The 18,052-nt window shown below is 45.3% G+C and overlaps 1 protein-coding gene across 9 annotated transcripts in view; it reads left to right on the forward strand.

Moving 5' to 3' along the window:
- The window catches only part of NME5 (NME/NM23 family member 5), a 309,787-nt gene that overhangs the window by 282,189 nt on the left and 9,546 nt on the right, over nucleotides 1-18,052 (forward strand). For 8 of the 9 annotated variants that reach the window (XM_072145806.1, XM_072145810.1, XM_072145805.1 and 5 more), the window contains one exon: nucleotides 257-357. The exons of the other annotated variant lie outside the window; for it this stretch is intronic. In XM_072145806.1, the coding sequence (XP_072001907.1) occupies nucleotides 257-357 (101 nt within the window). The remainder of the gene's footprint in view (nucleotides 1-256; nucleotides 358-18,052) is intronic. 9 annotated transcript variants of the gene reach the window in all.

The raw sequence follows: 18,052 nt of genomic DNA on the forward strand, positions 1-18,052 counted from the left end.
ACAAAGGGCCGACGCCAGTTTCAGACTTGCCAGAACGGCCCATGGCTGACGCCAGCCCAAGACCCCACCCCACAGAGCGGGCTGTGGTTGACATCGGCAGGGATTGTATGAGGAAGGGATTTATAACACAACATGTTATATTTCAGTTAGCCATTAAAAGATATCAGAATTTCAAGAAGTTTACTTTATTTAAACTATCAAAAGTAATTGGTATATTATCTAGCTCAGATGTATGACTTATTTTACTGTTTTTCAGTATAAGGGCTATCTATGGAACTGATGAACTTCGCAATGCAGTACATGGTAGTTACTGTTTAACTTCAGCTGAACGTGAAATTCCATTTATGTTTCCTCAAGGTAATTGGTACATACATTTGATTAGTTATGTTGATAAGTTTTATATGATAATATAAATGTTAGCATTATTGTTTGTAATATAACACAATATATTTGTCCTAAATTTATTTTTAAAGATGTTTGTATTACAATTTTACATCTGGACATAAATCTTTAGGAAGGTTGCCAGCATAAACAACCAACAACAAACAATTGAAAAAATAGACAGGCAAAGGAAGAAGTTTGTTCACCTATACAGAGTTCAGTTTTGGCTGGAACTTCACTGTTTTTAACTCATCCAAAACTAGTGCCATTGTTGGAGGTAGTTGAGGTATTCAGTTTGCAACTATGTTTTAAATATGTTTGTCACTGTGCCCCTGCGACCCATGTTCCAGTTTTCGCAGGCGCACCCATGTGCCTCCCTGTGCCCTTGGAGCTTTGCATATTCACTTACCTTGCCGTGCTCCAGCAATGGTCTCCTGGCTTCGGCGCACATGTCGGCCACCTAAAATTTAATGGGCCACCGCACCAATGATTGGTGCTGGCCGACCGCGATAAATTCCCGGCCTCTTCCTGTGCCCCATGCTTGATCTTCCTCTTGTGCCTTAGAGAAAGCTTGCTCCTGATGTGTTTATGGCGATTTCCTGCGGTGACCTTGGCTCTGTTCCTGACTTTGTTCCTTTGCTGCCAACTCTGATCTTCTGCTATGTCCCCGACTCTGATCCCGTTCTGACTATCCTGACCTTCTGTCTGAGTAAAACTCTGTACTTTTTTTTGCTTCCAATAGCTTAGTTTTTGAGAAAAATTTATTAAGATTGCAAATGTGCCACAGAGGGTCCATGAATTTTGTATCATTCTTTTATTGAACAAGATACATGGTACAGAATATAACATCTCATCATAGAGAATATAAAATGTCTAAACCTTGTCTATATTCCTATAGATCCCTTTTGTTGTTGGGGAGGGAAAACCCCATCTCTAAGGAGGGAGGGAGGAAAGGTATAGGGAAGAAGGGGAGTCTAGTGTCAGCTAGAGAGAATCTTTTTAGCTATTTACATGAAGGAGAGAAAGACCTGTGAGTTTCTAAAGTCGAGCCAAGGTCCCCAAGTTTTAATTTGCTCCTCGGTCGTGTGATATGTGTCTGCTGTGAGCTCTTCCATCCTATGTAGGAGCGAAATCTCTGATAGAAGGTCAGAGCAAGTAGGGACCCTAGTGGATTTCCATAAGCGTGGTATCAGAGCTCTGGCCGCTATTAACACGAAACCCACTAGCGATTTTTTGGCTTTCGCAACGGGGATCGGGAGGATATTCAGCAGTAGAGTGGTGGGTTCGTCGTTCAATTTGGTCCCTGTTAGCTTCATTATAAGTCTAATAACTCTGGTCCAGTGTGGCCTTAACAGGGGGCATCCCCACCAGATATGTGTCATATTTCCTGTCGCCTGCCCACAGCGCCAGCACTCATCAGAGCACGAGGGGTATGCTTTATTCAGTTTCGCAGGAGTCCAGTACCATCGCGACAATATTTTGAAGTTTGCTTCTTGAGCTTTACCCGATAGGGAAAGCCGGTGGCAAAGCTCAAAGGCTTTAGCCCAGTCTTCTTCAGGTAATGTTTTGCCTAGCTCAAGTTCCCATTTCTTAATATATGGTAAGTCCGATAGCGCCCATTTATCTAGCAACAAATCATAGATTGCAGAGATCGCGTGTGGGATGGGAGTCTTTGATGTACATAATAACTCAAACGGGGTCATAGACCTGTATAGCTTTAGGCTACTTTTATTGGCGTTATAGAAATGTTTTAGTTGCGTGTATTCCCATCTTAGTCTAGCTGTACAAGTGTCCGCTCCTACTACTTCCTCAATGGGCCGGAGACTTGTGTCGTTTAGCAGTCTAGCAAAAGTCAGGGTTTTATCGTCTCTCAGGGGACGGAGAAAGTGACTGAGGCATCCTGGCGGGAAGTCAGGGTTGTCAACCACTGGTGTCATAGGTCCATCAGTAGAGAATAATTGCATTGTGTTACTCATTCTTTTTACTAGTCTAAGGACCTGAGAGGTTACATAGGGTGTTTTGGAGAAGTGAAAGTTCTGGTGTATATATGTCGCTGTCCAAGGCAATATGGTCAGAGGTACTGGGGATAAGGTGTTTTCAATGTGTACCCAGAGCTTGCTTTTCCCAGAATGGAACCAGTCCAGTATGCGTGCCAAGGTCGCCGCTGTGTAATAACCCTTAAGTTCTGGTAAGCCTAAGCCTCCCTGGTGCTTCCTCCGTATCAAAGTTAATCTCGATATTCTGGGAGGAGTTGAGGACCATAGGAATTGGTTTATGATTTTCTGTAGCTTCCCGAAAAACTGACCTGGTAATGCAAGGGGGATAGTTTGAAATAAATACAGAAGCCTTGGTAAGACCGTCATTTTGATACAACTGAGTCGCCCCATCCATGTCAGCTGTTTCGCAGACCAATTTTTGAGGTCACCCTGTAGATTCTGTAGGAATCGTCCATAATTGCGTGTGTACATCGTGTCCAGGTCTGCTGGAATTCTAATACCCAGGTATACTATGTCTTCCATAGACCAAGAGAAGGGGTATTTTTTTTTCAACTCAGTGATAGTGGTCCGAGGTAGCCCTATTCCCATGGCGACGCTCTTAGTGATATTTACTTTGTGGTTGCTAAAAAAGCCAAAGGTGTTGAGGGTTTCCATCAGGGGGGGAAGAGAGGTTTCGGGATTAGTAACATAAAGCAAGACATCGTCCGCGAACGCGGAACATTTATATATTTGCTCCCCTACTTTGATTCCTGAGATTGCTTCATTTGTACGTATCGCCTTCAATAAATGTTCGATTACAAGCGCATATAGGAGAGGGGAGAGGGGGCAGCCCTGACGTGTTCCGTTACGGATGGTAAAGGTGGGAGAGAGGGACCCATTTATTCGTATTTGCGCCTGCGGGAGGGCGTATAGAGCTTTGATTCGTGCCAACGTAGTCGTTCTCAATCCTATTTGTTGCAGGGTCGCCTCTAGGAAGCCCCAGTCCACCCTGTCGAATGCTTTCTCTGCATCTAATGAGAGAAGTAAAAACGGTGTGGAGCTGGTTTTCGCATGGTGTAGTAGGGAAAAGGACTTCAGGGTGTTATCCCTTGCTTCCCGCGTTGGTATAAAACCTACTTGATCAGGGTGGACTAGTGTACCCATGAGGCGAGCTAATCTGCAAGATAATAGTTTGGCGTAAATTTTTGCGTCTACATTGATCAATGAGATTGGCCTGTAGCTTGGGCAAAGTTGAGGGTCCTTACCCTCTTTGGGTATCACTGTGATATGAGCATATAGGAAGGAAGGGGGAAAAAGGTTGTTATCAGATATGGAGTTAAATGTCGCAAGCATGTTGGGAGAAAGGTCTTCCAGTAAGGTTTTGTATAACGCCGCTGTGTAGCCGTCGGGACCCGGGCTTTTACCTGATGGGAGGAGTTTAATGACTTGTTTAAGCTCCTCAGGGGAAAAAGGGAGGTCTAGAGTTTCTGCTTCCTCGGTTGGTATGGTTGGTAATGCTGTTTTTTTGATGTACTGGGACAAGGAGAGGGGGGACTGAGGTGGTTGGAAGGCTGTCTCTGGTGGTGGTAGATTGTATAATGACTTATAGTACTCAGTGAAGGCCTCTGCAATTTCCTCAGTTTTGTGTACTTGGGCTCCATTATGTGATTTGATGGAGGGGATGTATGTTGATACCCTTGCATCCCTAAGAGCTCTCGCCAGTAATCTATCAGGCTTATTACCCCATTGGTATAACGAGCGGGCATATATATGCTTTAGTCTCTTCTGGCCCTCTTCCAGCAAGGAGTTGAGTTCTTGTCGGGTGGCAGTAAGCTCTCTCAGAGTAGCTTCCTGTAGCGTCTTTTTATGCTGAGCTTCCAATTTCTGAAGAGTGGTGAGAAGAGAAGAAATTTTGGCTCCCCTCTCCCGCTTTAACCTACCCCCATGCCTCATAAGTACCCCTCTTAATTCACACTTCAAGGCCTCCCATTTAAGAGCTTCCGAGGAAAAGGTATGTCTCTGATCTGAATTAAAAGCTATTATCGTTTGTTTAAGATCTGATAAACATAGACTTTCTGTCAGTAAGGATTCGTTCAGTCTCCAACTAAATGGGCGTCTTTTCTGATGAGTGACACCTAATGTGCATGATACGGGTGCATGATCAGATAGGTAGATCGATCCTATTTGAGAATCCTGGACCTGCGAAAGGAGGTGGTGTTGGACAAAGATGTAATCTATTCTACTGTAGGTATTATGTACCATAGATAGGAACGAATAGTCTCTGTCTGTCGGGTGACTCAATCTCCATACGTCACAGAGCTGTAGGGAATGGAGAGCTTTCCTGATTCTATTCAGTTTGTTGTAGGATATAGAAGATTTCCCTAAGGATGTGTCCAAGAGTGGATTGAGAGCAAGATTTAGATCTCCACACAATATCAGTGACCCCCTAGCAAAAGTACAAAGTTCCTCAAGCGTCCTCACCAGAAAGGAAGTCTGCTCTGAGTTAGGGGCGTAGACGTTTGCTATGGTGTACAATGTTCCCTGTATCTCGCATTTTACGAATATAAATCTGGCATCTGGGTCGAGCTTAGTTTCTAACACTTTGCATTGGGCAGATTTATGGAAGAATATTGACACCCCCCTTGATTTCCCTTGAGGGTTAGTGCAGTGGTGAGATACAGGGTAGTAGCGGTTTTTGCATAGGGGGGTTTGGGTAGAGCTAAAATGGGTCTCCTGTATACATAAGATGTGAGCTCGTTGTTTTTGTGAAAGTTATACAAAACCCTGGACCTCTTTTCCGGGATATTGAGGCCTTTCGCATTAAATGAGGCGATCTTTAGTGATACCGCCATTGCAAGACTTATGACAAGGTCAAGAGGTGAGAAAGGGGATATGTAGGGAAGGCAGAGGGTAACAGATGGGGAAGGGAGTCCCTAGTGAAGATGAAATCTTATACAAATGCAAAGCGTGTATCAAGCTATCTACTGGATAGCAACTGTATTAATTGTAGCAGAAGGTCTGCTGTGCAACAAGCACTAATAAACCTAGGTACTATACCAAGGTTTCACCTATTGGGGGTGAGTGACAGCACAAAACAGGTCTTCGTCACGGAGTTGACCGTATACCAAGTTTAATGTGTAATTCGGTCAATCTAAGTAAAGAGTACCTGCAGGCCAAAATATGTAAATCGAAATAAAACGTGTTTAACATGTTAGGGAACTGAACCATTTGTAGTCACGAAATGATGACAATCATGGGAAATAAACATTAGCATAATAAACCTCTGCTCACTGTTTCCTGGAAAGAAGAGAAAATAACCATATATAGCTATAATGTCCTATTGTATAGAACAGCGGATCTTTCGATCCATCTCACCACTCCAGTAGCAGGCGTGTGTGTTCTCAGTCTTCCTGGGATTCTGGGTTGGAACGGCGCCTTTGCATCTGCTGTCTGCGGGGTCTAGGTGAAGCTCCTCGCTGGTTTCGGGTATTTCCCCATGACGAAGCTCCTGGATTTGGTCCGACTGCTGCTAAGTTTGGAGCATCCCAGTCCGGGAGGGATAATGGTGGGAGATTTAAGTCCCGCAGGAAAGCCGGAAGATCTTCTAGGTGAGTAAGAGTCGACTGTGTATCACCTGAACGAGCATATAGGGCAAAGGGGAAACCCCATCTGTATGATATACCTCTTTCTTGGAGCTGCGATAGAAGTGGTCTCATGATTGCCCTCTGCCTCAGAGTGCGCCTAGAAAGGTCTGGAAACAGGCTGATCTTAGCTCCATCAAAGTCCAGTTCTCCCTTTGCCCTTGCCTTTTGCATAATTCGTTCCTTTAGACCAGTGATGGGCAACCTTTTGAGCTTGGTGTGTCAAAATTCGCCAAAAAACCGAGCATAACTCGAGTGGTGTGTCACCTTGAGAAAAAAAAAAATTTTTTGTGATATTTATAGTTTAAATAACAAATATGTATAATTATTTAACTTCTGGGGTACTTTAACCCTAGGTTGTCTAATTGATCCTACCATGTACTTCCATACTACAGTAAGGCAGTAAATGGGGATTTTCCACAACATCTATTTATTACAATGTGCAAATCGCACATTGTAATAGATCATTACAATCAGACAGGTGTGAAAATGCTTAGTAACCTGCAAACTTCGTCATGAAAGTTCACAGGTTATAGCGAGGGCGCAGGCGCCGTTGTCCGCATCTCCTTCACGAGGAGCAAAATAATCGCAATGTCTGACGATTTGCAAGGCGTTGTGATTATTTCAGGGCTTGTACGTCACAAAACTGACACACAAGCCCAGATGACTGTCTTTCATCATATAGTACACTGACATTACTCACTGTATGATGTCTTGTATGTATGATGAGAGTGGTTGTCCTCCCTCATCCCTGCTGTGGAGATGGTCAGTGTAGAGGTGAGCTACCACAACAACTCCCCCCAGCACAACTATCAGGAGCTGCAGAGGAGTTTATGGAGTTGATGGCCGGGTCACCTCTCCTGGTGCTGAGCCCCGGGATGATACCTGTGCTGACTGGAGACACAAGGCACAGCTCACACAGGGGGAGGGGCCGGCCCGGTAGAGGAAGAGGAGGAGGAAGTGCTGTGAGCTCAGTGCATGACAATCTCTCAGCCTCCCGGCTACTTCACCTGGCCGTGTAGGAGCCGAGGATGAAGCTTAACTCTCCGGTGGCCGCGTGTTACTGAAAATGGCTAGGCGTGTCAGCACTGACACGCGTGTCATAGGTTAGCCATCACTGCTTTAGACTGTAGAAATGTATCCTGCATATCACATCCCTTGGCCTCGAGGGATCAGCACTTCTTGCCCTCAGCGCTCTATGTGCACGGTCCATTTCAATGGGCGTATCAACAGGGCGTTCTAGGAGCATATTAAATATTCCTGTTAAAGTAGCTACTAAATCCGGTTGATGTGTAGCTTCAGGAAGACCCCTGATTCTTATATTATTGCGGCGGTTCCTATTTTCGATGTCATCAATATGTGCCACTAGATGTCTCTGTTGAGCTGTCTGATCTTCTAGCTTCTCTTGTAGCACAGTGACTGCAGAAGTGATTTCAGACTTAAACGTTTCAAAAGCTGCCACACTTTCATGTAAATTAGTTATGTCTTCTCTCACCACTTGTAAGTCCCTGTCCCAGGCTCCACGAAGTTCCCCAGCTAGATTGTCCATATCCCTCTTAGAGGGGAGCAGTGCAAGTAGGGCTTGTAATTCAGGATGGCCTCTCAAAGTGAGGACAGCTTCCTCTGGTGGTGGAAGGTCTGCAGGCATGCTGGCTTGAGACCCAGACCCAGGGGAGCTAGCGCTGAATGACCCCAATGAGGTGGCAGCTCCAGGGGAGAAAGTGGGAGCCCCTGCATTTAGAGGTGATCCTCCCTCCACTCTGCCCTTTTGTGGGCTATTTTTATTACTGGGCATGATTTTTGCCCCTTCTGAGGAGGCTGGCATGGTGCTTGGGGTGATGCACTGGGAGTTTCCCAATGCTGTGCCTCTGCTGCCCGTTGCCTGGTGTCCCTCAGGTGTTAGCATGGGATTCAGGAGAGGGGTCCCTGGGTGCTGTGCTTCAGACAATGTGTCTGGGTGAGCAGGGCTTTGGGGCTCTAGTGTGGGGAGATGACACACGGTCTTGTTCTCCTTACCCCTCCGCTGCGTTGGTGGTGAGCGGCGGTGCCGCGAGTGCGGGGCCGCACGTGGTAAAGATGGCGGCGGGCTTCTTCTGCCGCGGGTCCTCTCCAGAGATAAAGATCGCTGCTGGAGCGGGGAGAAGTAGTTGCGGATCGGTGTTGCAGACACCGATCTGCTCTGGAGTCGCTTAGAGGTCCTGTTGGCTCCCGCTTTCACCATAGATTGGGCTGTTCTCGTCCCTTTGGCTTCGGCTCTGCACGGAGCTCAGCTTAGCCACGTCCTCTCGCCATCTTGGCTGGCTCCGCCCCCGTCCATGAATTTTTATTTACCAAAGGGATCAAACTTTTATGCCTCTCTGTACTGTACTATGGACTAGCAGATGCCTGATATAATTCATTTACCATTTTTACCCTGTTGCTCTGCCTTACAACCTGTTCACATGACTTGCATTATTTCTTGAGTGACATAATGTCGACATGGGCTTCCTTACTCGGTAGATGCCACACACCCTTTTATCCTCACTGTTTTACATGCCTCTGCTTCTGTTTGGAGGCGCCACGTGAGGACTCCTTGACTCCTGGCGAGCCATCGCCTGGGCCTACTACAGTTACCGATCACCTCACTACTCCTGCCACTGTCATCGACCCTCCGGCTGCACCTGCTGTTCCAGCACCTGTCCGTCAAGTGGTGAAGCCCGAGCCTGCTCCGGAGAAACAGCCTACAGCATCGTCACCCAGGTCCTCCACCTTCATCTACGAGACGTTATCTCGGACTAGTGACGATTGGAGAAATAGGCCCAGTGGTTCATGCAGGCTTCTCCAAGGAAGGCGCTTGGGTCAAGCAGAACCGGACCACTGGGCTTCGACCGACAGCGGGGCTTAGGTTTCACCACCCAGGACACCGGACGAAGGTCTTCATTCCCTGCTGGTCCATCTAGAGGCCCGATCTGCTGAAGTGACTCTTAAACCTGAAGGCTGGTGAGTGGATCGAGTTCTCCCTGCAGGGGGGTCCACGCGGACCTTGGGTGGCTGGAGTCATCCGCATCCCGGATCCAGAGGAGGAGGACTTTTAGCCCTATGCGGAGCTTTTCGACGACAATGTCTAACCGGAATCCTCTGCTCCTTCCCAGGCTGGAAGTCCCCAGGCAGTGACCCATGTGAGTGCCCCATCGACTGTAATCATCAGCACGGGTCCCATTGCCATTTATGGGCCAGGCCTGGTCCAGGGGAGTCCTCCAACCATACCTTTTACCTTAAAAGGTGTATACAGAGTTGTAGAGGGGAAGGTAATTCTAGTCATGGGTATGATAGTAGTCATGGTTGTTGTATATTTTTGTTTTACTTTACATGGTTGTGTGGTCCTTTAGAAATGGTGAAGATGTTTGCAGAAGGAATTTTATTCATGGGGGGGGGACCTAAACATCACATTAAACCCACTGGTCGACTTATCTGCAGGCCATTCCGCATGTTCTTTAAGGGCTCTGAAGAAAGTTAAAGGGGCACTTGGGACACATGGCACTTCACTTGGAGGACATTACACCCTGGCGACAGATCATACACATTTCACTCCATACCCCACAATACACAGCAGAGGTTAGATTATATATTTGTACAATTAGAACATATAAAACACGCCTTGTCGGCAGAGATAGGACCAGGCCCGGCTCCAGCACCCGGCATACCTGGGCAAGTGCCGGGGCCCAGAGAGCTGCCAGGGGCCCAAACACGCTGTGCACATCTTCACTCTTCACTTCCTGTGAGGACAAACTGTGTCCTGCACTGTTCCTCCCTGGGACAAGGCACAGCACAGGTAGAGACTACAGAGCTGCCTGTGTGGTGCAGCACATTACAGCTTAATACCCCCTCCTCCTCCCCCAATCTCCTCTTCACACGGAGCTGCAGTAAAGCAGAAAGGAGGAGAAGCCTGGAGACTCCTGTATGTGATGCCAGGGCTGCTGCAGACACCACAGGGTATGTGGCGTGTATGGATGTGTATGACTGATCCATACAGTGAGTGTATTGTATGTGTGATGATGTGTTTGCTTGCATGTGTGTCTGCATGTATCTGTATGTCAGTGTGTGTGTGTTTGCCTCCATGCTTGTCTGTAGCTGTCTGCATGTACCTGTAGCTGTATGCATGTATCTGTATCTCTCTGCCTGTATATATGTCTTGCTGCATGTGTCTGTAGCTCTCTGCCTGTATATACGTCTTGCTGCATGTGTGGATGTGTGAATGATATGAATCATCCAAATATCCATGAGAAGCAGAGAGGGTTCTGTGTCAGGGATGTGTAGTATGAGGTTCCGCAGCAGCTCAGGTGTGTATTATGAGGTTCTGCAGCAGCTCAGGTGTGTATTATGAGGTTCTGCAGAAGCTGAGGTGTGTAGCATGAGGTTCCGCAGAAGCTAAGGTGTGTATTATGAGGTTCTGCAGCAGCAGTGATGTGTATTATGAGATTCCGCAGCAGCTGAGGTGTGTACTATGAGGTTCTGCAGCAGCAGTGATGTGTATTATGAGATTCCGCAGCAGCTGAGGTGTGTATTATGAGGTTTTGCAGCAGTTGAGGTGTGTATTATGAGGTTCTGCAGCAGCTGAAGTGTGTATTATGAGGTTCTGCAGCAGCTGAGTTGCAGTTTCAGTTTTATTACTTGGCAGAGTGGAGGGGCACACATTTTTAGGTTTGCCCTGTTGGTTAAATTACCTCAAAACTGCCCTGACCGTGACACGGCTGTTTGGGATGATAAACTGGGAAATATTTCAGGGAATAGGAGACCATTTTAGTTTTTGAATATTTAATGCTGGCACTGCAAAGGGGCCCACTGAAGCACTGTCGCCCAGGGGCCTACTGAAACCTGGAGCCAGCCCTGGATAGGACCCAGTACTATTTCTGATCATGTTCCCCTAATGATGTTTAATGATACACTACTGGGAGATGAGGCCTTGCTGGATGAGCAGAAGGCCAAAATGTTGGATTTCTATCTGTCTGTCTACGCTGGCTTGACTGCTGCTTTCCTTTCTCCTTAGATCATAAAGGTCTACATAATATTCTTGAAATACAATAGCTATGTCTTCCATTTTTTCTACTGTAGCTTTCTAAATGGTTTTAAAGCATTCCAGTAAACAGAAGGGGACGGTAAGAGGGGATACACTGTATAAAAAAAAATTGTGATGAGATTGGCTTAATAGTCGTTTGCCGTCAGAAATATATAAAAAAAAAGGCCTTCTCATGCTTTAGTAATACCCATAAAGGAATGTCTAGAATTTACCTTGCGTTATGTAACCCTGCCTGTTTCGAGAGAATTAGTAGTATGAAATATGAATCAAATACTATCTCAGATCATTACATAGTTACTGTTGACTTAAGGACGGGACAAGATAGGGATGCCATTCAAAGTGAATGTGTACTGGTTAACTATATTGGATGATAATAAATTATGGAAGAGGTTACTTTGTTTTGGAATGAGAATAAAGCACACTCTGAGTTGAGACTACGTGGTCACTTATACAATAAGATCCAATGGTGTAAGAAACGTAAAGAAGAAGAAGCGCTTAAAAATAATATAAATAAGTGTAGGTCAAATTTCAATAAAGACATTAGTGAAAATTCCTTTGAAGAGTTAAATAAAGCACATAAAAAGTTTAATCTCTTTTTATATAACAAAGCCCAACACATAGCCTTTTTCTCAGGGTGTAATAGATTTAATGAAGGAGGTAAACCTGGGAAAACTCTTGCAAAAATTATAAAAAGTCAAGATCCAAATATAGGTATAAACTCCATAAGAACAGAGACAGGAAAGATCACAGGGAATAGATCTGATATTAAAAATGAATTTGTCAAATTCTTTTCAAACTTGTATACTGCAAATACATCCATGAATTTGATGAAGATTAGGGAATATCTGAAGAAAACTAAAATGGTGGATTTAAAGAGGAAACAAAGAGATATTTTAGATAAACCCTTTTTCGGTGGAGGAATTAAAAGAGGCCTTGGCCTCTATTTCAGGGAATACGGGGGCTGACGGGCTCCCTTTTGAAATATATAGAAGATGAGGGGAGGTGTTGCTCCCAATCTTTCTAGAAGTATTGAATATACAGTCCAATATCGCTTTTGAATACTGATAGTAAGCTGTATGCGAAGGTCTTGGCAATCAGATTAAGATCAGTAATAAGGGAACTGATCCACCGAGACCAAGCCGGGTTTATACCGAGTAGGCATGTATCGAACAATCTAAGAAGGGTATTTACGAGCGTGCAGCTGGGACGGGTGGAGACCCACTCCATCCTGTCAATAGATGCCGCAGAGGCCTTTGACAGGATGGAGTGGATCTTCCACTGGGAAGTATTGCGGAATGCGGGATGTGGAGAGAGATTTATTAACCCCTTAGGGACGGGGCCCTTTTTCGTTTTTGCATTTTCATTTTTCACTCCCCACCTTCAAAAATCTGTTACTTTTTTATTTTTCCATGTAAAGAGCTCTGTTTGGGCTTGTTTTCTGCGTAACAAATTGAACTTCATAGTGATTGTATTTATTATTCCATGCCGTATACTGGGAAGCGGGAAAAAAATTCAGAATGCAGTGAAGATGATGAAAAAGCGCATTTGTGCCGTTTTCTTGTGGGCTTGGATTTGACAGCTTTCACTGAGCGCCCCAAATCACATGTCTATTTTATTCTTTGGTTCGGTACGATCACGAGGATACCAAATTTGTACAGGTTTTATAATGTTTTCATACATTTAAAAAAATTAAAACCTTCTGTATAAAAAAAAAATTCTTCATTTTGCCATGTTGTGGCACTAATAACTTTTTCATACTTCAGTGAACGGAGCTGTGGGTGGTGTCATATTTTGCGACTTTTGATGACGTTTTTAATGCTTTCATTTTTAGGACTGTATGGGCTGTTCATCACTTTTTATAGAATTTTTTATATTTTTCAAAATGGCAAAAAAGTGCCATTTTCGACTTTGGGTGGCAATTTCTGTTACGGGGGAAAAATCGCTAATATATTTTGATAGATCGGACATTTTGGGACCCAATGATACCTAATGTGTTTATGATTTTTACTGTTTATTTATATTTATATCAGTTCTAGGGAAAGGGGGTGATTTAAACTTTTACTTTTTTTACAATTTTTTCATATTTTTTTTACATTTTTAAAAAAATTTTTTTACCATTATTTGAGATCCTCCAGGGTAATTTAACCCTGCAGGGTATGATTGCTAATACTATATACTGCAATACTACTGTATTGCAGTATATAGATATTCTACAATTAAATCATTGCACCTGCAACCCTACGAGTCTCAATGAGGACTCTATAGCAAGCGATCACCGCCCTCCAATGACGTTCCAGGGGGCGGCGATCGGGCATCCAAAATGGCGGCCGGCATTTAACTGTAAGTTAGGTGCCGCGGTCGAACAGGTTAACTGCCAGCACCGACCGCGGCAGTGACAGGCGGGTGTTGGTTGTATTATACAGCCGTTACCCACTGTGTATGGAGAGAGCTCAGCTCGTGAGCTCTCTCCATACACCCCTTGCCGCATGAGGACGATATAGTTCGTCGTCGGTCGGCAAGGTGTTAAAAGCATTCGGTTATTGTACTCAGACCCATATGCAAGAATTAGAATTGGGTAGGAACTAACGGAGAGCTTTAAGAGGCACTAGACAAGGTTGCCCTCTGTCTCTTTTTTTGCATTGTTTTTGGAGCCTTTAGCAATTAATTGCAGAAATAACTCAGATATTGAGGGATGTGGCTGTAATGGACCAGATGACAAGTTAACGCTGTATGTGGATGATTTACTTTTTATGATTAATCAAACAAATAAAACCGTTCCATTAGTTATGCAAATGTTGAAGTAATTTTGGTTCCCTTTCTGGACTTGAGGTGAATTGGATTAAATCAACAATTATTACTTTTAGATAATTTCAACAATATAGGGGGTTTGGAAGTGATGAGAAGTGACGAGGACATTGAATATCTTGGTATCAAAGTATCCTCTGACCCCAACGTATATGTGGAAAAAAACCTGGTACCACTGATTCAACAGATAAGGAAAAAAATCAAAATTTGGATGAAGCTCCCAATATCTCAGGTTGATAGGATAGCCCTTATAAAAATGATTATATTGCCCCAAATATTCTATATTATCACGGTATTGCCAATTTGGATCAATAAAAAAATTTTAAGCTCATAGAGATATTATTACATGAGCTGGGGAAGGAAAAGAGTTTGGATCAAGTATGGATTCCTTTGTTAGCGGAGAGGGACAGGGTGAATGGCATTACAAAACTGCTGCCATGTTGCAGTTTTTAATTAATGCTTTAATTACCGTATATACTCGAGTATAAGCCGACCGGAGTATAAACCGAGACCCCTAATTTTACCACCAAAAACTGGGAAAAACTACTGACTCGAGTATGAGCCGAGGGTGGGAAATGCATTGGTCAACCCCCCCCCCCCAGTAGTATACAGCCTGCCAGCCCCCATATAGTATACAGCAGCCCCTAGTAGTATACAGCCTGCCAGCCCCCTTGTAGTATACAGCAGATCCTAGTAGTATACGGCCTGCCAGCCCCCATGTAGTATACAGCAGCCCCTAGTAGTATATAGCCTGCCAGCCCCCAGGTAGTATACAGCCTGCCAGCCCCCAGGTAGTATACAGCAGCCCCCAGGTAGTATACAGCAGCCCCCATGTAGTATACAGCAGCCCCATGTAGTATACAGCAGCCCCATGTAGTATACAGCAGCCCCTAGTAGTATACAGCCTGCCAGCCCCCATGTAGTATACAGCAGCCCCTAGTAGTATACAGCCTGCCAGCCCCCATGTAGTATACAGCAAGCCCCTAGTAGTATACAGCAAGCCCCTAGTAGTATACAGCAGCCCCATGTAGTATACAGCAAGCCCCTAGTAGTATACAGAAATCCCCTAGTAGTATACAGCAGCCCCTAGTAGTATACAGCCTGCCAGCCCCCATGTAGTATACAGCAAGCCCCTAGTAGTATGCAGCAATCCCCTAGTAGTATACAGAAGCCCCATGTAGTATACAGCAAGCCCCTAGTAGTATACAGAAATCCCCTAGTAGTATACAGCAGCCCCTAGTAGTATACAGCAAGCCCCTAGTAGTATACAGCAGCCCCTAGTAGTATACAGCAAGCCCCTAGTAGTATACAGCAGCCCCTAGTAGTATACAGCAGCCCCTAGTAGTATACAGCAGCCCCATGTAGTATACAGCAGCCCCATGTAGTATACAGCAGCCCCTAGTAGTATACAGCCTGCCAGCCCCCATGTAGTATACAGCAGCCCCTAGTAGTATACAGCCTGCCAGCCCCCATGTAGTATACAGCAAGCCCCTAGTAGTATACAGCAAGCCCCTAGTAGTATACAGCAGCCCCATGTAGTATACAGCAAGCCCCTAGTAGTATACAGAAATCCCCTAGTAGTATACAGCAGCCCCTAGTAGTATACAGCAAGCCCCTAGTAGTATACAGCAGCCCCTAGTAGTATACAGCAAGCCCCTAGTAGTATACAGCAGCCCCTAGTAGTATACAGCAAGCCCCTAGTAGTATACAGCAAGCCCCTAGTAGTATACAGCAGCCCCTAGTAGTATACAGCAAGCCCCTAGTAGTATACAGCAGCCCCTAGTAGTATACAGCAGCCTCTAGTAGTATACAGCAAGCCCCTAGTAGTATACAGCAGCCCCTAGTAGTATACAGCAAGCCCCTAGTAGTATACAGCAGCCCCTAGTAGTATACAGCAAGCCCCTAGTAGTATACAGCAAGCCCCTAGTAGTATACAGCAGCCCCTAGTAGTATACAGCAAGCCCCTAGTAGTATACAGCAGCCCCTAGTAGTATACAGCAAGCCCCTAGTAGTATACAGCAAGCCCCTAGTAGTATACAGCAAGCCCCTAGTAGTATACAGCCTGCCAGCCCCCATGTAGTATACAGCAAGCCCCTAGTAGTATACAGCAAGCCCCTAGTAGTATACAGCAATCCCCTAGTAGTATACAGCAGCCCCTAGTAGTATACAGCCTGTCAGCCCCCATGTAGTATATAGCAAGCCCCTAGTAGTATACAGCAAGCCCCTAGTAGTATACAGCAGCCCCTAGTAGTATACAGCAGCCCCTAGTAGTATACAGCAAGCCCCTAGTAGTATACAGCAGTCCCTAGTAGTATACAGCAAGCCCCTAGTAGTATACAGCAGCCCCTAGTAGTATACAGCAAGCCCCTAGTAGTATACAGCAGCCCCTAGTAGTATACAGCAAGCCCCTAGTAGTATACAGCAAGCCCCTAGTAGTATACAGCAAGCCCCTAGTAGTATACAGCAGCCCCTAGTAGTATACAGCAAGCCCCTAGTAGTATACAGCAGCCCCTAGTAGTATACAGCAGCCCCTAGTAGTATACAGCAAGCCCCTAGTAGTATACAGCAAACCCCTAGTAGTATACAGCAAGCCCCTAGTAATATACAGCCAGCCTGCCCCCACAGCCCTTAAAAAAATAAACTTATATACTCACCCTCTGATGTCTGCTCGGCTCCCCGATGTCAGCGTGTTCCGTCTTCTTTCTTCCGGCATGGAAGCGGCCATGTTTTCTTCTAGCAGGCGCATACTCTGACACGGCCGCTGCTAACGTCATAGTATGCGTGGCCACAAAGAAAACATGGGCGCGTCCATGACAGAAGAAAGAAGAGGAGCCGCGGAGAAGAAAGAAGACTTAACACGCTAACATCGGGGACATAGGGGAGCCGCACTGACATCGGACAGTGAGTACACTCACCGGCCACTTTATTAGGTACACCATGCTAGTAACGGGTTGGACCCCCTTTTGCCTTCAGAACTGCCTCAATTCTTCGTGGCATAGATTCAACAAGGTGCTGAAAGCATTCCTCAGAGATTTTGGTCCATATTGACATGATGGCATCACACAGTTGCCGCAGATTTGTCGGCTGCACATCCATGATGCGAATCTCCCGTTCCACCACATTCCAAAGATGCTCTATTGGATTGAGATCTGGTGTCTGTGGAGGCCATTTGAGTACAGTGAACTCATTGTCATGTTCAAGAAACCAGTCTGAGATGATTCCAGCTTTATGACATGGCGCATTATCCTGCTGAAAGTAGCCATCAGATGTTGGGTACATTGTGGTCATAAAGGGATGGACATGGTCAGCAACAATACTCAGGTAGGCTGTGGCGTTGCAACGATGCTCAATTGGTACCAATATTCCCCACACCATGACACCACCACCACCAGCCTGAACCGTTGATACAAGGCAGGATGGATCCATGCTATCATGTTGTTGACGCCAAATTCTGACCCTACCATCCGAATGTCTCAGCAGAAATCGAGACTCATCAGACCAGGCAACGTTTTTCCAATCTTCTACTGTCCAATTTTGATGAGCTTGTGCAAATTATAGCCTCAGTTTCCTGTTCTTAGCTGAAAGGAGTGGCACCCGGTGTGGTCTTCTGCTGCTGTAGCCCATCTGCCTCAAAGTTTGACGTACTGTGCGTTCAGAGATGCTCTTCTGCCTACCTTGGTTGTAACGGGTGGCGATTTGAGTCACTGTTGCCTTTCTATCTGCTCGAACCAGTCTGCCCATTCTCCTCTGACCTCTGGCATCAACAAGGCATTTCGGCCCACAAAACTGCCGCTCACTGGATGTTTTTTCTTTTTCGGACCATTCTCTGTAAACCCTAGAGATGGTTGTGCGTGAAAATCCCAGTAGATCAGCAGTTTCTGAAATACTCAGACCAGCCCTTGTGGCACCAACAACCATGCCACATTCAAAGGCACTCAAATCACCTTTCTTCCCCATACTGATGCTCGGTTTGAACTGCAGGAGATTGTCTTGACCATGTCTACATGCCTAAATGCACTGAGTTGCCGCCATGTGATTGGCTGATTAGAAATTAAGTGTTAACGAGCAGTTGGACAGGTTTACCTAATAAAGTGGCCAGTGAGTGTATATAAGTTTATTTATTTTAAGTGGTAAAATTTTTTTTGTAATAGACTCGTGTATAAGCCGAGGGGACGTTTTTCAGCACATTTTTT

The sequence above is a fragment of the Engystomops pustulosus genome, chromosome 4, assembly GCF_040894005.1.
Source record: "Engystomops pustulosus chromosome 4, aEngPut4.maternal, whole genome shotgun sequence".
Lineage (NCBI taxonomy): Eukaryota > Metazoa > Chordata > Amphibia > Anura > Leptodactylidae > Engystomops > Engystomops pustulosus.